Here is a 22,214-nt window from a genome sequence, read left to right as displayed (position 1 = left end):
GTAAACAAAAAAAGAAGGAAAGAAGAGATGAGGCAAAGAAAACTTATTCATATTTTTTAATTGAAATGAACAAAAAGTAGATACATGAAACAAGCACTGAAACATGTAAATGTTAACAGAAAAACGTAAAAAAGACAAAACAGGAAATGAATCCAACTGGTCAACTGCACAAACATTCTACAACTTATTAGTTTCATTTTTCAGATCAACTTCACCATTCAATCATGAGTGTCCATGTGTTACAATGCAGACCAGAGGTGCCAACACTTAGTTTTCCTCTTTGCTTTTAAATCTATGTTCTCAAACTGGAATGAAAACCTTTTTTTTTTTTTTGTAATACACACACAGAAATGATCAGCACAACTTTACAATGAACTCTTTACTGTTATTGCTGAAGAGATACTGAGAAACTAACAATCTAAGGACCGTTTAGTATTTGTAGATGTGGTATGCTTTCATCAATGATCACTGTTGCAGTCAGTCACATTTGCACAATCATGTGTACGTGGTTCTGCTTTCATCCGATGAGCAGCTGTTTGCAGTCTGCACATTACCACATCACATCACTGTGGATTAAAAAAAAAAAACTTGGGGAAACGACTTCCTTTTTCCTTATCTCAAAAAGCTTCTTCAAATACTCACAAACATGTGTCAAACTCAACCAATTCAATGGTTGGCACCTCTGGAAGACTGCAATAATTTACTGAAGGCATCAGATATTCTACGATGTAAATGCATAACCTTACCAACAGTACCCAAACCATACCTGGACCCAGGCAAGTGTAATCTGAATCCAGAATCATAAAACTGTGTACCTTGAGTTCCTGCTGCTTGGTTGTACAGAAAGTCCTAGCAAGTGCTGGGCTTGAGAAGGGACAACTGTCAACGTGAAACTCAGGGGTAAAGGCAAAAGCGTCCACTAGTCCCCAAGAGCAGAGCTGCACTGTTCTGATAGCCACTTGTTAGACTTCAGTACCGGATGTGGTAGTGCTTGGCTCCACGGACACATTCAGTCTGGTGCAAAAGGGAAAAAAAGGCTGATACAAGCTACTGTAACTTGTACAGAGTGAAAACAACCCACCCACCCCCCAAAAAAGTTTTAAAAAGTAAAATAATAAAATAAGATAAAGAAGAAGAAATAAGAGAGCGAGAGAGAAAGAGGCAAGTTACATCAGACCATGCCAGGTACTGTCAGACAGAAGTAGCCCGCTTGTCCCCTGCTGTTTACACCAGTGTCATTTTTTTGACATTATCCCTGGACAGTGCTCCCTTCCTTCATTCAAACAGCAAGTTCCTAGTTGTTAGTTTAATATTACACACCTAAGCAGACAAAAACAAGACGAGGAAAACAAAAATGATGTAACTAAATGTGAAATCACCCAATTCACGCCACTCTCTATGTACAACGGTATGTACAAGATTTACTCAAGAATGATCATTTCTAGCATCTCAGATATACAGTGAATGAAGTTGTCGCTCGACACTTTACCCCTTTCAATAAATATGCAGAATGCTTCATGAGTCTCAGTCACAAGAAGTACACAAGTATAATGCATGTCTCATGTCTACAACTCCCTAATCACCAGTGCCTGCAAATCATTTACTAAAATTAGTCTTCAGTTTTCCTGAGGATGGTACAAGAGAAGAATCGGTGACAAAACTATCCACATTTCTGAAACAGGAGGAAGAGAGAGAAACCACAAGAAAAAGAAAACACAAACAAGAGCAACACATGACCATGTTTGTTTGACATGCATGTCAAGTAATATGTCCTCTCTCCCTTTGCATTATTTAGGTGATGTCCTTGTGTGTGAATTCTGTACTCTGTGTGCTGTACTGTAAGATCACAAAACACGTCAGCCACGAAAATAATGCTGTTGCAAACAAGTTGTACCACTATTCTTTATTTCCCTAACTTATACATAGCTGAATGTCAACAAAAAGCAAAGATGGTTCATTCAATAAAAAAAAAATTAAAAAAATACAAACATATAAACAGAAAAAACACCAGATGACGAATACAACTATTAACTACCTAAACATAACATAGTATGCTAAATTCTGCATGTCCCCCCAAAAAAACACCATTTCCTCTCCATTAGCAGTCCTAAAAATTGGACACTTGCTACCTCCCAATTACATCCAATCAATTTCTTAAAAAAAGAACCCAAAAAAACCAAATGAATTTAGAGCATCTCTTGAAATCGGGACACAAACAGGAGAAACTAAAAAATCAAAACATGATAACTCTCCTCTCCCATGATGAACCACATCAAACAACAAATTTTGTGATAGTGATACACAAACAAAAATGCTTATACAGGAAGTGGTAAAGACAAAAGCTCAGAGGAATCACGCATAAATCAAACAACGTGAATTAAATAAATGTCCTGTGTAACTGAAGTTCTGCATATCTTCTTTCTCATCTCAATCTGAACAAAACGGCTCTAACGTATGCTGACAAAAGTGCAGAATGTGCCATGCATTAAATTCTTGAAGTCGACCTTAAACAAACATCTTTGAAATGTTTATCACACGCTTACCAATACCATGTTATTGGGCAAGCAAAGCCAATTAACTATAGGTAGCAGAGAATGCATACAAATAAAGAAGTTCGATCTTGCACTTTATTTAATATAGGGTTGCCTTCCTTTAACCGAAGCATGTTAAGGATACCATATGACAATGAAAATTAGGACAGGGCAACAGTGAAAGCAAATCACTGCAGTCTCGTATTTTACCTTATAAACAACAACAGACATTATGATCTAAACAGATATGCACTGCATATTAATGCAAGACACAGACAACATGAACTTATATGAACCCAATTACATTGGAAGCATAGTCAACTTTCAGAACTCCAAATGGACTGGACACAAAGCCAGATTACATTATTTCAAAGTTGGCCGGGTATTGCTTTGCTTATGACAGACTGTACCTAAAACCCAGCTTGCCAGTAGCTGCCTGCATTAAAAAAAAAAAAATTCAGTGAGGGGCAAACATGTAAAACACATGATATAAGCTCCAGCAAAGAATCACTTTCTGCCTGAACATCTCAAGACTGAAATTATAGAACAAATTCTTCACAAACAGCAAAACTCTTCTCTTTGTCTTATCTTTGTGACAACCTAATCAATCCATGATACTCCTGTCTATAAAGTTAAACTTCTTGAAATGGCAGTAACACAAAAGGGAAAAGACAATCATTGAATAATTATATCAAAAAGAAACTTATAAAATAACTTTTTTTTTTTTAAACAATACAAAAAATTAATATGGTAATGGAGGAGGAAAGAATATTGTAGTATGAACAAAGTCAGTAAAAAAACTTTAAAAAAACTCACACAAACAACTAAAACAACACGCCCTCCCCCAGTAATTAATTTCGAAGCCCACAATACCAAAGGATTACATTCTGCCGGGAAGATAAATAGTTCTTCACAAATAGCCATGTCTTTGCATGCTGTGCCAATGGCCATGGGGTGGGGAAACGAAACGCAAGGTGGACCAAAAGGGCAAACTTCTGATCAGGTAAGGAATCTCGCACGAGGGACCTTGACCATAGCTTTTCAGTTCATGGTTAACAAACCTTTCATGCCAGCAATTTGATATACTTCAAAGAAATACAGACAGAAAACAAAAAGAGAAAAAATACCACTGGAAAGCGACACTCTGTAAAATACAAATTTAGGCACACACACGGATACTCATTCACAGCTTCCTTAAATTCTTTATATTTTCAACATTCCTTCAACCACGAGACTAACTGCTCACTGATGAACCATGAAAAGATGATTAACCTGAAAATATTAACATGCACACTTGTCCACACACAAATGTGATAGCATCAATGTAAGTAGCCATGTAACTCTAACATTACAAAAAATCAAAATGACATAATAGTTTTGATGCAAATGTATAACTCAGAAAATACCACGGTACACATCAGACATAGACAACAAAGCCGGGGGAGTATACAGAAAACTCCTATTTCGGTCTGAATATGTATCTACACTGTACATAACAATGCAGTCATAACCATCTACATATTCATTATTGAAATAACGCACACACATACACATTTTTATCTTAATATGCTCTCCCATAAGTCACAGTAACAGGCACACACACACCGATGCCAGAAACCTAACACAGAGTAACAACTTGACAAACAACCTTGAATAAAACTTCACATACCTGGACAGAGTATCTATCCACATTTTGCAAACAATTATTCATTTTTTTGACAAACTGATAATTATTTTCATGTTAATCATATCATTCCAAACACAAACTTGAACAAGACAATCAAATCTAGTTAGAAGATACAAAACAGTGATTATTCAGGGGCATATAATTACAAGTATGCACAAAGCAATGTGATTTACTCCAAAAATGTATGTCATTTCTTACATATGAAGGATATTTCTAACAAGCACATGCACATACAAATTAAATGACAGGCAAACAAATTCATGTGAAAGTGCAAACACTGTCCTTTTAATGACAGACTAAAATAATGTTCTCCCATTTCTTGTAAATGCACAAAAAGAAACTATTTGAAGTTGTTGAGAGTGAACAGAAACAAAAACTTGACAGTGCCCTGTTTATTAACTAATTGTGAAAGAACAATGGTATGAATTATACTCTGAAAAGCAACTGCTAACAGACTCAAGAGACACATTTGAAAAAAGAAACAACTTAGTTACAGATACAACTTTCAAATCCCTATCCCAAAAGTGAAAAACAAATATTTTGATTTCTACTTTGTCCATGCGCGCTGATGTGCACAAATTATACACTTTCTCTCTCTCCTCTTTCTCTCTCTTTTTCAGATATACAAGTTGAGAACCATGATCTTGATGTGTCCTCATGAGCAAGCTAACAAGCTGGCCAATGAGAAAGACATAATTAGAAGGGCGATGGCAGGTCAGCCAGTGTAGAAGTGGTCTGTTACAATGGATGGTGGTCGGCCAGACAGGTTGGTGGGTGGGTGGGTAGTGGCACTCAAGATCTACATGAGGGTAGGTGATGGGTCCTCAAGCTCCATCCGTAGTGATGCAAGTCTAATGTCTAGAAGAGGGGCAGTCGAGCCGCCATGTTTCAACATACTTCCTCCACATTCTCACTTTCTCTCGGACAGGGCCGGATTAGGGTACATCCTCCTGCACATGAGCCATCACATATCATCAAATCAAAGCAACACTTCTCTTTGCAAGCAGCACAACTTTACGCAAAGATTAATGAGAACATCTTCTGTACCAAAACCATACACATTAAAATGCATGTATCACCTGCAAGTAATTGTATGAAAAGTTTTGAAGAAGTGCTGGAGGTTGGTGAAATGCTTCTATGTTCAGATTTGTTTGTTACTAACCCTAGGAATCCTTATCATGAAATTAAGAAAATAAGGAAAAAAGAAAACTCATTAAAAGGTGTGTGTGTGGGGTTTTTTTTTACATCCTCACCTTTACTGCCCAATTACTTGAAAAACGGAATATATGCTCTACACACAAGCACATCATACCACAAAAAGACAAAAAAAACTACAAAAATCATCCTGTTTAAAATTTGGTGGATCATTTACCTGTAACTTAATCTTTTTCAGCTTCTCTTAATTTGTTAAAGGGCAACCTTTGACCTTATTTTGTAAGATGAAGCTTGTTCCAGCATTAGTTCCCAGGGTTAGAGGGTTCTTTCAAGCCAATGTTATTTTGGTGCAATAAGACTTGTATACAAGTAAGCGGGTACATGTTTGTAACATAGAAGATGGACACAGCTGATTGTTGGCACGTGAGAAGATAATTCAATAACACTTTTCCAAACCAACATTACAGCAAAAATGATGTTTTACTACTCAACACCTCCAGTAAGTTCAAACGGCTTCATTACACAAGAAGCTACCTACTTTCATGACAGTCACAACCAATGGTATTGTCTCAAGATGAGAAAAGAACTGGTCTAGCACTGATTCTGCTCATGTAAGGACTGTGGACATTTTCTGTTGAAACCAATAAAAGTGATTCCTGATATTGTCCAAAATGTGTCACCCTTACTGAAATTTCCAAAACTTTCTCAGACCATGAAACTCTTGGTAAACACAAAGTAAGAACTGCAAGTGTTATACTTATAGGCAAATGTATGCCTCATTCTATCCAGAGAAATATGTTATAGGCAGAGAGAATATAAATGTATTGGAACAACCTTCTTCTTCTTCTGCGTTCGACGGTTGTGATTGGAACAACCAATATTCAGCAATAACTAACAATCAGAGGAAATCTGGTAAACCTTTTGTTGCATTACGTATTAGTATGCCAATATATTCAATGATAAACAGCCAATATGAATTTGCATACTTAATACTAAAAGAGCCCACTGAAGCTGTAAATGAAACAACTTTTTAATAGCATCAGAAAAAAGAAGAATGATGAATACTGTGATTCAAAGAAAACAAGGCTGCCACTAAAAGGTGAAGACTTTTTCAATTTCATCATTGACCGAGCAAAATGTTCAACATATAGAGGGATCAGGTGAAAACAAGATGAGCAAATGCTCATACAACTCATCTTCGTTATTCATGTACCTGCTATGAATGAGATGCAAATTAACTACTGCTCTTAGTCTTACTCCATAAACGTTCAAGAAAATGATCATTTCCTACTTATCGAACCAATTGTGAACTTGAAATTTGACCAGGATCAGACAGACTTTAGTGATGTCTAAAGGCCATTAAGGTTAAACACTCTTAACTTCCAAAACGTTCAAGCTAAATATTAAATTTTCATATTTTCACTGACATTCAAATTTGACCATGGTTAAACAGACTTGAATCATATCTGGAGGTCATCAAACCCTGAAAGTGTCTTAAGTTTACATATGAGAAATAATAATTTTCCTTTTCCTTTTTTTTTTTAAATCCAAACTCAACCCCAATATGACCTAAAAAAATTGACGATGTCTGAAGGTCATGAAACCTTAGACGTGTGCAAAGTTTCAAAGCTCTAGCTTTAATAACACCCAGGGATGTCGTTAGGCGTCGGACATCGGACATAGACCGATTAAGAGGCTCAAATGTCCGATTCACATAGCCGCATGGCGGTCAGATGTCCTATCGTTTTGAACTGAGCGCTGGCATTGTCCGATAAGAACTCAATTCCTTCGGACAGCGCGATATTCATTATTGTCATCATTTTCACAAGTTTTCATTCACAAACACCTGGGAAATAAATCTCATGTTCCCCATGCAATAACTCGGTGGTGAATGAGCTTTCAGGTGAAACGTGGATTGTCACAGTAAAAGCCAATCAAGCTGATTGTTTGATGTAAGGAACCATCGCGGCTTTGGATTTGTGTTTCCGAGGACAACGATTGTAAGCATTCACTCTCAAAGACCCAATCAATGTTGATAAATACCGCGGCGACTCATGGTCAATTTGCAACTTATCTCTGTAATCGCAAAATCCACAACGAAAAGTCATAAACACTTAAAAGAAAAGAAATATCCTCAACACTTACTGAACTCACAGGTATGATCGCAGCTCTGTACATTTTCAGACTAGAAGAAAAGCGTCAACAAGCTACGTTTGACGTCACATACAAGTTTGACGTGTTATCTCGTGCTACTGTGACGATGCTTTGTGGCCCGGAGTTGGATTCTAAAAATTCGTCTCCCTGTGGGTTATTGTGCATTTTGTTGCACAACCAAAATGATGACAAACACGATGTTTGGTGGCTTGTTGTCAGATCAGCATTTTATTGTTGGTCCTCGGGGAGCATATCGCCTTTTGTCTCATATTTATCAACCGTGGCCTTCGGCCTTGGTCGATAAAGATGAAACAAAAGACGATATGGTCCCCTTGGACCAACAAAAAAGCTGGTCTGTCAACAACCCATCAAACATCTTATAATGTTCCTTTCAAGATACACATTTTCAAAAAGCGACCAAGCACTCTCGCGTACAGGTGCACTGAAGTTGTGCAGTGCGGATCTTGCGTTTGGGTGACACCCGTCTGCAGCACACTAAAGTTAGGAGTCTGGGAGACAACTCCAACTGACTAAGTCTTGTGTCTGCTTTTAGTTCGAGTCATTTCGACGAAGCGCACTGAGTTATGCCACCGAAAAATAAAACTAAAGCCTGCCAAAGTTAAACAAAAGCTGAACACGTTTGGCTATTCAACGGCATCCTGTGCTACATTAGGGTCAAAAACAGGGGGGAACACGGCGAGCGTCATTCTTGAAAATGAAAAAAATCTGACGTCCTATTGAAATTTTTGAAAGCAGTCAAATATTCTATTGATGCAGAAGAGCTAGGACATTTGTCCTATAGGTATGAATTTGTAGCAACATCCCTGAACACCTGAGGAAACCAACATTAAGTTTTTCATCTATGCACGGCTGGCCGGGCAGCAAAAAGACTAATCACTCCTCATTACTCAAACTAATCTGATAACTCAGGTGAGTCAAAAAGGAAAAGAAGTCAAATACTTTTCAAAGCAGATATTCAACACATACAGATCATCAAAGGACAGACAAATGTGAAATGGACAGAGTTCAGCGATGCCTCTCTGCCCAACCTCTGTTAAAAGCAGAGGACAGAAAGACACACCCACAAAAGGAAGAAACAGTTTTAGTGCCCCACAGCTCATGGCTTCCAGTATTTCCTGTATTGTTTACTCTAAGAAAAAAAAAAGTAAAAGAGGGAGAGAAAAAGAAAAACATTCATGAAGATGTCTAAAATCACATTGGCTTATTAAAATGGACAACTTTTCTATGATGGTGTTTTAAAATAATTGCATCGTTTCAATCAAACAATTTCAAAGTTCACAATCAAAATTTATATCAAAGAACCATGGTTCCTGGCTGGTACTAGTAGAAGATAAAGAGCAAAGGCAAAATGTTAGTAACTTTCTGTTTGTATTGGCAGGTGTTTTTTTCAAGTAGAAAAGCATATTAGCAGTGTTGTTCTCAGGCCTCGGTCTTTGGGCATGTGCTCATGTTTTTGATCTGACGCATAGATCTAACCCCTGGCCTGTCAACCTTGTGATAGTTTTGATACGTAGATGTTCTGACGAAAAAAATGGTAAACACAAAACAATGGTTTTGTAGCCCACAAAACAATGGTTTTGTAGCCATTTGGACCTACACATATTTTTAATCCAGATCCAACTGACTTATTGTCATCCAAGTCTGGGAACAACACTGTGTTAGTCATAAGCTGTCTGGAACTGGGAGAACCTCCAGTCAAGATTGCAATTGCCACACTTGTGAGTTCCATCCTGCTAGCCCCCTCGCCCCTTTGCAAAAAAAACACCTCCAGTCTAGATTGCAATCGCCAGACTTGTGACTTCAATCCTGCTAGCCCCCTTGCCCCTTTGGAAAAAAACACCTCACTGCAACTTAGTTTACAAATTACATTGTTCTGATCTCACAAACCTTTGGTCATCACTCTTTAGTCTCTCCTTCAGTAAATCTTACACTTCACTCTTAGTCATCATTTTTCTCTCTTTACAACATGTGGACAGGAATCAAGCATTTTACTTCTGCTGTTTCAGAATCATCTTTTATTCAAGGGAAAAGTTTCAAAACTACTGAGAGATGAAAAAAACCAACTGGCCCATACACTGACACAGCAAACTAAAACAGATCATGTATAACCAACAGATGACAAGACGCAACCCGCTTGTCACTTACAATTAAAATCAGTGGCAAAAAAGTTACAACTGCACTGTATTAATAAGCCCTGCTTTTCCCTGCAAAGCAACATAAACATCTACACAAAAATGAAGGACAGAAAAGGCCTTGATCGGAAGCAAAGTGCTACAGAACAATATGTACAAGTTACACCTGCATTCATCTTGTGTATGGCGTACTTACTATTAATCCCAGAAAGTACATAAGAAGATGTATGAGATCACAATAGGCTATGCACTAATGCGACAACATTCATGTTCTGACATATTGTTGTCATGTAATTTCATACCATACACAGCATGTGCAGAGATTACACACAAATGCCCCATGACCGAATTACAGTCTGACCACAGAAAATGTGAGACTGAAGACCGCCAGAATAATTTGCTGCAAAATTTTGTTGGGATATATCATGTGACCAGCCAATCTTAATGCCATCACTAATACATAGCCTAGCCACCAGTACAGCTCAGAGTTATTCAGAAATCTTGACTATGAAACCAGATAGCACCAAATGCAGCTGTGTAAGTCATTGTCTTGAAGGCATGACCAACCAGGTGATTTTGTGTACGTGCAAGTTATTTCACCTATTCAGCCGTGAACTGGCAAAGATCAGCTCACTAGAACAAAGCACGGTCATGGGATATAAATTCAAAAGTCCTCCTATACTCACTTTTGTCATAGAGGAAAAGGGACCAGTTTCATGACGAGGAAAGCTAGAAGATTCCTCCTGAAATGTGTGTGTTTATTTTTTTTAAAAACACAAAAAAATCGCATCCCCTCATTTCAAGATAAATCAGTTACAACATACTGAGATAGCAGTTTTATATACTCACGGAATAAAATAACTTAACATGTTTTAAAATTTAATATCTCAAAATCGGAAAAAGTTGCAGGAGAGCGAGGTGGTACGATCATAGAACCATCAATTCCTGAGAAGAGGAAAAAAAACGGAATGTTCTCGGTTGCTTAGTTTTTTCACAATTGGTCCTCAAAGACGCATGGTGTCATTTTGGAGTTTACTAGACTGACGCCTAAGCTTGCCGACGCTGCCGACAGCCAGTGCACGCTGTGTGTGTTGTAATCAGGTAGGCCTGCACTCTTTGACTCTCGGGGCACGTCTACCCGTACTTGAAACCTGCAAAAGGTCTGCTGCTGATCCACGAATATTACATGAAAGTACTGCCTTTGGTTTGTTTGTTTGTTTGTGAGTGAGAACAACTCACTAAAATGTTTCTTTCTCTTTGCCCAAAACTGTCCACTCTGTCTTTCTCTTTCACCATGCCACGAACGTGTGTGAACGATAGACTCGTCGCAATAGTGATGTTGAGAGGAGGGATGACTTATACTGATGTTGCTAGGAGATTCGGAGTGACCAGGCAATCAGTTGCCTTGTGGCGAAGAAGGTACCAGCAAAACAACGGTAACGTTCGAGACCTGCCTCGCCAAGGACGGCCCCGTGTCACCAATCCTCAGCAAGACCGCTTCATTAGGGTGCAGCATCTGCGTAATCGATTCCACCCGGCTACTGTGAAATGAAATTTGTTTTGTTAATAAACGTATTGAGGCTAACCTTCACTGCTCCTGTGTAATTTAATTGCGGCTGCGATCAACCAGTGCACGCACAGCGCTGTCAAACACACAGTGCTAAGTTTGTAAACTCCAAAATGACACCATGCGTCTTTGAGCTCAAATTGCAAAAAAACGGAACAAGCCAGACTATTCCGGTTTTTTGCCCATAATGAGCAATTGAACAAGCTTTACGTTGGTACAAAAATCACTCCTGTAACTTTTTCCGATTTTGAGATATTAAATTTTAAACAATGTTAAGTTATTTTATTCCGTGAGTATACTAAGAAACATTGTAAAAGGGCTTCATTTAAAAAAACGATCAACCTGTGTATCTTTGCAGATCTTGCTACTCAGGAAAAGGGTAAGATGACAGAAATGGAAGAATGAAACTGAAAGGAGGAAAACATACACACAGTGACACACAAAACAATTGTATCCGCCTAACTAATGTTAAAGTGATGCGCTCTGAACATTTGAGCACTGTTATTATATCAGTCTTCTTTTTGACTTTGTTTTATTTGATAGCTATGACCATTCAATTTCAGTATGTCACTTACACTTAGGAAATTGCGCTGGTGTTAAACAAAACAACAAAAAGGCCTGAAAAATTACTCCATGAAGCTCAGCCTCTTCAGTACAACTGTTCGAACAGCTTGTACAAGGAAATGAATCTTGTATTAATAAGTTTATGTGACTAAAAACTGACACTGAAAATGTCTGCCCCTGTGTCGAATACAGCCAGACAGCAGATCAGACATTCAAAATAATATGCATATGTTAATCTGAAAGGTCATCAAGATACCAAATGTAGATTTTGTGTGTGTTCTGTACATAACATAATTAAAAAGCTGTACTTTTAATGTACCAGCCTACCTTCCAGTCTGATGAATACCTGTACACTCAACATGTATGCACCTCATTCTGAAATTGGCCAAAACAAAAACTAATGCACAACAAAATAAATAAATAATTATAATGAAATAAAACAAATCCACACAAGGAACACGAACGACCGAAATGAACAGTCAGGAACCATCTCTCACCTCTCGATCGGAATTTGGCTTCAGCTTGTGATAAACAGCTTCGATGGTATTTTTCCTGCAACACACATATTTGGATTGTTCATGTGTTTCATACCAAAGATCAGTGATGACCGAGATCAGATTTTGCTGTAACCGTTGGTATCAACTGCATCAATAAACAAGTCACGTAAGGTGAAATTACTACATTTAGTCAAGCTGTGGAACTCACAGAATGAAACTGAACACACTGCATTTTTTCACAATGACCGTAGTCCGCCGCTTGTGCAAAACGGAGTGAAACTGACGAGCCTGTTTAGCGCGGTAATGGTTTCGCTGTGCTGCATAGCACGCTTTTCTGTACCTCTCTTCGTTTTAACTTTCTGAGCGTGTTTTTAATCCAAACATATATTATCTATATGTTTTTGGAATCAGGAACGGACAAGGAATAAGATGAAATTGTTTTTAAATCGATTTCAAAAATTTAATTTTGATCATAATTTTAATATTTTTAATTTTCAGAGCTTGTTTTTAAATCCAAATATAACATATTTATATGTTTTTGGAATCGGGAAATGATGTAGAATAAGAGGAACGTAAATTTGGATCGTTTTATATATAAAAAAAAAATTATTACAATTTTCAGATTTTTAATGACCAAAGTCATTAATTAATTTTTAAGCCACCAAGCTGAAATGCAATACCGAAGTCCGGCCTTCGTCGAAGATTGCTTTACAAAAATTTCAATCAATTTGATTGAAAAATGAGGGTGTCACAGTGCCGCCTCAACTTTTACAAAAAGTCGGATATGACGTCATCAAAAGTATTTATCGAAAAAATGACAAAATCGTCCGGGGATATCATTCCCAGGAACTCTGTCAAATTTCATAAAGATCGGTCCAGTAGTTTGGTCTGAATCGCTTTACACACCCACACGCACAGACACAGACACATACACCACAACCCTCGTCTCGATTCCCCCTCTATGTTAAAACATTTAGTCAAACCTTGACTAAATGTAAAAATAAAACAACAACAAGAGTTCCCATAATTTGATGAGCTCAAATATTGATAAGAAAACATCAGTTTTGGCTCAGTTTTAAAAGCAACAAATCTCCCGAAAGCGGCATATGGCTGCCTGAATGGCGGGGTAATATTGGTCATACACATAAAAACCAACTCGTGCAAATGCACGAGTGAACGTTGGAGATTCAGCACATAAACGAAGAAGTAGAAGAAGAAAAGCAACAAAGAAATGCTTTGAGAGCTGCTAGTGGAAAAAAACACCTGAAACTATAGGTGGTGGTAAAACAGTTTGCACCTGTGAAATCAGTATTAGAAAACAGTTTACAAAAGAGTGAGGCACACATATGGCTATGCACTGAACCTGTTTGTACTACAGCAAACTAAACAAGTCGCGTAAGGCAAAATTACTACATTTAGTCAAGCTGTGGAACTCACAGAATGAAACTGAACGCACTGCATTTTTTCACAATGACCGCCGCTCGTGCAAAACGCAGTGAAATCGACGAGCCTGTTTAGCGCGGTAGTGGTTGCGCTGTGGTGCATAGCACGCTTTACTGCACCTCTCTTCGTTTTAACTTTCTGAGCGTGTTTTTAATCCAAACATATCATATCTATATGTTTTTGAAATCAGGAACCAACACGGAATAAGATTAAATTGTTTTTAAATCGATTTCGGACATTTTATTTTAATCATAATTTTTATATTTTTAATTTTCAGAGCTTGTTTTTAATCCGAATATAACATATTTATATGTTTTTGGAATCAGAAAATGATGAAGAAGAAGATGAATGTAATTTTGAATCGTTTTATAAAAAATAATTTTAATTACAATTTTCAGATTTTTAATGACCAAAGTCATTAATTTTTAAGCCTCCAAGCTGAAATGCAATACCAAAGTCTGGCCTTCGTCGAAGATTGCTTGGCCAAAATTTCAATCAATTTTATTGAAAAATGAGCGTGTGACAGTGCCGCCTCAACTTTTACAAAAAGTGGGATATGATGTCGTCAGACATTTAATGAAAAAATGAAAAAAACGTATGGGGATATCATTCCCAGGAACTCTCATGTCAAATTTCATAAAGATCGGTCCAGTAGTTTACTCTGAATCGCCCTACACACACACATGCAAAGACAGACAGACACAGACACACACACCATGACCCTCGTCTCGATTCCCCCTCTATGTTAAAAGTACATTTAGTCAAAACTTGACTAAATGTAAAAAGATCATGTATACAATGGGAATAAGCCATTCTCTGCCAGAAAACCTTTGAATAACATTTAACTTCTCATTACACACACAACTGGCATTTCAGTATTGATCCGCCAATTTCTGTAAGGTGAATCCTGAAAAGGCTTCTGAACTTTGAGAAAAATTACACAGCATTTAAACCACAAAGCACTGAAAAAATCTACAATTCTCAAAAACCCTGAAAAGAATACTGGACAGAATGACCCTTAAAAGTTAAATAAAAGCATTGTTGTTGCCAGACTTTGAGAGCAAAAGGTTACTTAAACCTGCACTGCAAACATGCATAGGTCCCACTGTTCTTGCTTTGTCCACTTTGTAAGGAAATTGAAGGTCAGAAGACCTCTTACCTGTCAAAACTATTATACAATTGAACGGCCAGTGGTCACACCGATGCGTCAGTGACAGAAGACAGAGGTATAAAAACAACACTGCATAAAGCATGTCCTTAATTGGGCGAAGTCGACTTCGTGAAGCTGACCGCACAAAGCTTTAGCACTAAGTTTTTAGTAAAAAGACTTTGTGAAGTCTTCACGAAGTTGACTTCAGACTCAATTAAGGACCGCCTTAAGGAACTCAATGCACAGTGTCAGAAATGGACTCACTTGCACTGAAATCCCCCTCCAGGTGGGAACTGCCCCACAAGTTCATCTGCCACTGCATGCAACACATAGCCAAAGTCATGGTTCTCCTGGGGCTCTTTCTGAAGAATTTCTACAACAACAAAGGTCAGACAATCATGTTTTCACTTTCAGCTTCACTTTTACTGTTTATCTTTATATATAGGCTTGACTCACACTCAGTCACATGTCCTTTTCACATCCATAATTCTAAATCTAATTAATGTTTCTTTATCACATTCTTGTTATCTTTCTTTCTTTCTTTATTTGGTGTTTAACGTCGTTTTCAACCGTTCAAGGTTATATCGCGACGGGGAAAGGGGATAGAGCCACTTGTCAATTGTGTCTTGTTCACAAAAGCACTAATCAAAAATTTGCTCCAGGGGCTTGCAATGTAGTACAATATATATGACCTTATTGGGAGAATGCAAGTTTCCAGTACAAAGGACTTAACATTTCTTACATACTGCTTGACTAAAATCTTTACAAAAATTGACTATATTCTATACAAGAAACACTTAAGGGTAAAAGGAGAAACAGAATCCGTTAGTCGCCTCTTACGACATGCTGGGGAGCATCGGGTAAATTCTTCCCCCTAACCCGCGGAGGGAATTCTTGTTATTCACGCAATAAAAATGTGAAAAGCACCTGCTGTTTTCTCTAAAAATCTTGCAGAAAACCCACAAACTTTTGCAAGCTCATCAAACAGACAATACTGTACTGGCTATACACCGCAGTTGTACCTTTAATCTTTTGTTCTATCTTTTCATCCAATTCCTTTTCCTTCTGAACAGCTTCTTCAGAAACTGTGGGGGCTCCTTCAAACGCAACCAGAACAATACTCATGTTGTCTCGGCTGCCCTGAAAATGAAAACAGACAAGTGCATCAAGCAGACACAAACAGAAGCATACAAGTTATTACTATTCGGTATTCCAGCTAAGATCATAAAATCAAGTCTAAGTTTAAATAACAAGTAAAACTTCTTGTCATATTACTGATTAAAGTTTAAACAAATAATATATAAAATGCAAAAATTTTTCTCCACAATTTGTCGCAAAAAACATTTTCATGGAAACGGCCCAGGCTTGAATAAAGTGGAAGATTTGACTATTTTAGTCACAAATAAAACCAGTGCTTGTGCTACCATACATTCTGTCCCACAGAGCGGTCACTGGGGATCAGATGGTTTCTACTCAGATTAACCCAAACCACAGCAGCATACAAGGGTTGACTGTCCGCTTCCAGACAAGGTGAAATTAATACATTTTTACCAAGAATGGTTCCAGCATGGTTGCCTTTCTACAAATTTATACAACAACAAGCCACATCTGCTTGTGCTTGTAGGTCAAACAGCATATGGTGTGTCCTACTGAGATTGAGAAGCAGTTGCAAGTGCAACCCAATTGTTTTACTGTGAAACTGCATGTGGTTTCTCCCATGAAAGTAATGAAATACATGTATGCAGGAACATTTGATGGATAATGGTATCAATTTGTACAACTCTCAATCACAAGGGAAGACTTTATTTACTCTTAAAATGCAACTTAGCCCAGGTGTTGTTACATTTTCTTTAATTAGTATTTCTCAGAACACAAACAGACAACAGGAAAAACACAAGACATGACTAAAAAAAACCAAACATTTTAACTCTACAGCACAAGCGGAAAAACAAATGCAAGCCTTAATTTGAATTTTTTATCGAGGATAATCTACCAAAAGCTTGTTGATGATTGCAAAATAAGTTTTCGAAAGTGATGGACTTTATCATAATTCTCACACCAACTGACACACACTCACACTGTTTACTGTGAAAATTCATTCCACTGGATGCAGAGACAGTTATCACATGCATATTAACTAATTACCTTGATCAAGCATGTGTCGACCACTTGGTTACACACTTCCTCTAGACTCGGGGTAATCTTCATGCGATTTGCAACGAATGCACACAATTCGTCATTGGTCATTACATCCCAGACGCCATCACAGGCCAACACCATAAACTCGTCATTAGGAGTCCGTTCCTCCATGAAAATCTCAGGCTCTGGCGAGACCAGCTGCTCACAGGGACCCTTCCCTTCAACATTTTTGTATTCATAGTCTCCCAGCGCTCGAGAAACTGCCAGAGAGCCGTTTACCCTCTGAATCATAACACTGCCGCCTGCATTCTGAATGCGTTCTTTCTCACCAGGGTTAATGGGTTTATGGTCTGTAGTCGAGAAGGCACACTTGCCTCGGCGGCACAAAACAGCGCGAGAATCTCCGCAGTTGCCGAAAAATAAGAACCTTGGTGACACGATGCTGCATACTGCCGTCGACCCACTCTTATCTTCACCAGACAGCATTTCTGGTATGTTGCGCATCTTCTCGTCAAGGCTCAGGAACCCTGTCTTAATCCCCTTTTTGACATCCTCGAAGGAAGGCTGGATCTCTGTGCCATCTGTCAAATCTAGCTTGAAATCTTCATTCTTTATGATGTTGTTCAACAGCTCTTCGGCGCAGAAAGCAGACACCCTAGCCCCAGCATGACCATCAAAGACCGCAAAGAATGACCAGTCCTTTAGCCTTGCATGAGGGATGCTGACCACAGCGGTGTGGGCATCCTCCATCTCAACCCGCCAGCCTTGCATGCTGCAGAGACCATAGCGTAGCTGGTTGCCGACACCTCCTTCATTATGCTTCTCTGTCTTTGGCTTGTCTAGAAATGCACCCATTCTGCTCTTTGTAGTTCACGCGTCATCAGACCTACAGGAAAAAGAAAAAGATTACAGTCACTGAAATTCTTTCCTGCATTTGGCACAATCAGAGCAGCCACATAACATTAGCAGACCAGGCATTACAATAGAAAAGACAGAAACAGGTTACAGAAAAGCAAATTCAACACATGCAGAAAAATGCAATTAAAAATAATTTAGAACTCTTTGTACTTTACACACCAATTATCTTCTGATGTACCTTTATATTATTTATTAACTACTTTAGTATACAGGGAACACATGCATTGTCTTTTTTTTTTAAATCTGAATCAGTGAATGTATCAACCACCATATTCACTTTTGTAGCAGCATCACATTTTCTGACATACAAAGCCAAAACTAGCCAAGGGTGAAAGAATGTAATTTGTTTTCCCCGGCAGACAATATAAACATCTGTATTGGAAAGTTATTTCACATACTTTCAATTGGCATCTGATCACAAGCAACAATAGTTTACAAAAATAAAATGTGCCAGTTCTCATAGGTAAACTGTAAAACGTAAAAGTTTTTTAAAACACTGAACTTTGACTTTGAGCCTGTCAGTGTCACATGCTTCAACTACAGTAAACAACTGCCTGTCCTGTCTCACGACTACACTGATTTTGAGTGTGATTCAGTATGTTCACTTCACACAGTCATTCAAAATCACAAGCATATGAACAGACACAAGCGAGCGAGCCTTGCTATCCTTAAATTTGACGCCTGCTATCAGAAAGTTACAGCCTCTTTGCACATGACCTAGAGTAGCGGGTGCTTCTTGGAAGGGAATCCCGAGTCCTTACGTCACATAAAAGCGTTACCGAATGGCATACTCAACAAATTTTACAATAAACACGGTCATGTTGTCTGTTAGATGACATATCATCCACTGCCAGGGCCCGTACTTAAAGAAAATGACAGGAAACCCCTCTGAGAGTGGCCTCAAAACCTAGACACCAAGAATCAACAGCAATAATTACAATGGCCCTTTCATTGAGGTCTGTCATTTGCCTATACGAACGGCTATTTTGAGAGTCAAATGGATGGCTGACGGGCTAAGGCTCATGCTTCAGCCGTGCAGAAAAAATACATAGGTGCCAGGTGTGCTAACAAAAAGAGCCAACACAATCTTTACAGACAGCATATCCTACAGCCGATTTGCCCGCCAAGGGCGGGTATGCATGAATTGTGACCTCACACAACAGACCTCGAAGAACATTGGTCAACAGGACAGTGATGTTATTAGGTTGCAGTCCAGCACTTGTTTGTGGACAAAAAGGCTCACCCCAAACCAAGACCTGTTGAAATTAAGTCCCATACTGAATGAACTCGAACCATTTCTAGTTCTTTCAACATACAGTTACTTCCACAGGTCAGAGTGCACACTGACAGAAATGCTTAAATTTGAGCAGACCACGGACAGTGATAAAAACAGCATTCTTCTCACCATCAGACTATTTATTATAATTTATATATTATATAAAAATGGATGTAAGTGTGTGTGTCTATCTGTGGTCGCCATAACTCAGAGACGGAACAAAAGGCAAGGACAAGATATTTTGCATGCACATTGCCCAGGAGCCACTGATGTGCACCTGGGTTTTAGTTTCTCGATTCATTGTTTCCTTCCTCAGATTATGATCCTCCCCAATGTTGAATACAGCCTATACTGTGCAAGCAGGCATGGGAATTGAAAAAAGTAAAAAAGACTGAAAATTTGAAAGTAATAGCAATCGAAGACGCGAAACGTCAAGTCGACGGCGCTACTAGGCGTGGGGAGTCCGGGGGCATAATGGATGTAAGTGTGTCTGTCTGTGGTGGCCATACCTCAGAGATGGCAAAAGGTAAGGACAAGATATTGTACATGCACAGTGCCAAGGAGCCACAGATGTGCACCTGGGTTTTAGTTTCTCAAGACATTGTTTCCTTTCTCATATTATGGACCACCCCTTTATGGAATACAGCCTATAGTGCAAGACCAGCTCAGTGCCTACTGTTCACCTGTAGCAAGCACACAATGCCAGTGATATTACAGACTCTCTATTGCTCCTATGACTAAGAGGAGAAGAAATGAAGAAGAAAAAAACCAACCGGACATTTCAGGACATTTCTAGAAGCAAAAGGAGGTAACTCTTACTTTATTATACATTGCAGGGTGGTAACTCTTCTCATGCATGTTCCTAAGGAAGGGAGATAACTCAAGTCAGTTGTTTTTCAGCATAAAGAGAGTGATGATGGTAATGCTTTTACACTGTTTCCAGCCTTTTAATCCAAATGTACGAGCTCACATTTTCATTTTTCTTATCCACATTGTAATAAGATTCTAGAGGTTTCTGAGAGAGGGGAGATCAGAAACACCCGGGCGAAGCTGGGACTGACTGCTACTTATTATTAAGATATCACAAAGAAGAATTGAAACTGAAAGATTAAATTATAAAATAATAGCTAAACTCAATCCCCAACCACCCCAATAATGGTCTAGAGCACTACCCACTGTACTACAGAGGTAACAGTCATTTCAGCAATTCAGACCTAAAAAGCATCCTCTATTTCAAGACCTAGTCGTGTGTGCCAGTTCTCACGTCCGGGGGCTCCGTAACCCACCCCTTGGTTCCCATTTTCAAGCCACTGGCACTGTTTGCGATACATTATACATTTTCCGCTTACAAGTTACACTTGAGTCTGTCAACAGGAATCCTGCCTTCTCTAGAAAGCATCACAAGATATTTACAGTTACAGTTTACACAGGCAGTTCAAAAACATGAAAACTGATAGCCATTATGTCGACGTAAATATGATGTCCAACTCAGCTAAACTTTGAAAAAAGAGAAGTCCTCTCCACCGAAGTTACTGCCCCTCAGTAGCCGCTTGATATGCCGTACAGCACTCAGCAAGTACAGTAGTCAGTGACGGTTGGTGGTGGACGTAAACGTATCATTATTAACTTCCAACGACAGTGTAGCATGAAACTCCGACAGCAATCACCAGAAAACAAAAATGCTCGGAACATGCATATGACCTGTTCTGTTACATTCATTCAGGTTACATGCAGAGGCGTGTTCGGTGAAATCATGAGTTCTCTTTTTTCATGTCACCAAGGACACATCCCACAAGTGCCATACACTGTCGTGGAATCAGTATCCTTGTATACTCCAACCTTGTTGGTTACTTTCGGCGAAACCTTCCATAACATGCGAGACACATATTCGAGACAAATTAGGAGAGCCACGTTATACTCTGATTCAGCAGTCACAAATCATCGACGTCTCTCCCAGACCGTTTTTTGCCTGCGATTGGTCTACACGCTGAACCACGCAGCCGCCATTACTTAATTTTGGGGCTAGTTCTTGTTACTCATTTGAACTAAAACAATATTATGTACACTCACGAATACGTTGGAAAGTGTTTCACGATGTCAAACCAGAGAAATCACCATTGCCATGTTCTCACTCAGGCGATCTGTTAAACACGGTGTGTTCGAAACGCAGAAAAACATGAATGACGGATGTGGGCATGCGTATCTGCAGGCCCCGGATGAAAGTCTAAAAATACTTGACACCAATGACATCACCGCGTAAGCCAGCTAAAAACACAAAACACGCCGCGCAAAAAAATAAAACGGGACAAATGCAATTTTTCATTTCAGCGACAATGTGTAATTATATGAAATGTCATTTTAGTCATAAAAGAACAGCAAATAAAAAGTCAGTACAACTGGAGACGAAAAGTATACTTTGAAAAATCTCTCTCCCTCTATAATCTTTACTCGCGTTCTCACTCTCTCTCTTTTTGAAAAACACACAGACGCAAGGGTTACTTCCCTTGATACTTTCGATCTCTATCTGGCCTTCGCTGATACTCCGCGGATAAGATGGGAAATATCGGATGTAAAGGTGAAAAAGAACAAAGCTTTGGCAGAAAAACAGAGTGGCAGAGTTTTTTTCCCGTGGAAAATGTTAGCATTTCTCACAAAAACGATCACTTTTCTAGATAAACACTTGAGTACTGCCGAGTGCATGTCAGTCGACGTCAGTGTTGCGCCATTCATAAAAAGCGGGCTGAGCCGTACTGCTGACAGTGACCGAACTTCTGCTGCGTTCGTGGGCTGCAACTCCCACGCTCACTCGTGATTTTGCACGAGTGGTCTTTTCCGTGAATCGCCGTTTTTTGTCTCCACCATTTCGGCAGTCGTACCAATCTCGGAACGGTATCATAAGTCCGTCTCAGTGACGTTTGCTTATCATGGATCGAAGCCCGCACGGTCTTCGCCGGACGAGATGACAGGCTCGAATTTTGTG

The 22,214-nt window shown here is 38.9% G+C and overlaps 1 protein-coding gene across 2 annotated transcripts; it reads right to left on the bottom strand.

Annotated features, from left to right (window-relative positions):
* Positions 1–1,884: 1,884 nt before the first annotated feature.
* On the bottom strand, positions 1,885–21,453 carry LOC138952935 (protein phosphatase 1B-like). Of its 2 annotated transcripts, XM_070324691.1 has the most exons (7): positions 21,305–21,453; positions 17,047–17,926; positions 15,924–16,041; positions 15,166–15,274; positions 12,309–12,363; positions 10,367–10,423; positions 1,885–5,168 (listed from the first exon to the last, which is right to left on the bottom strand). In XM_070324691.1, the coding sequence occupies exons 2-7, from the start codon at positions 17,893–17,895 to the stop codon at positions 5,154–5,156; spliced, it is 1,203 nt and encodes a 400-aa protein (XP_070180792.1). In that variant the 5' UTR covers positions 17,896–17,926; positions 21,305–21,453; the 3' UTR covers positions 1,885–5,153. The 2 variants fall into 2 exon arrangements, with proteins under 2 accessions (XP_070180792.1, XP_070180793.1); XM_070324692.1 differs by lacking the exon at positions 10,367–10,423.
* Positions 21,454–22,214: the final 761 nt, after the last annotated feature.

The sequence above is a fragment of the Littorina saxatilis genome, linkage group LG17 (genome assembly GCF_037325665.1).
Source record: "Littorina saxatilis isolate snail1 linkage group LG17, US_GU_Lsax_2.0, whole genome shotgun sequence".
NCBI lineage: Eukaryota > Metazoa > Mollusca > Gastropoda > Littorinimorpha > Littorinidae > Littorina > Littorina saxatilis.
The sequence above is the reverse complement of the archived record's forward strand: the minus strand, read 5'-3'. Positions and strand labels throughout refer to the sequence as shown.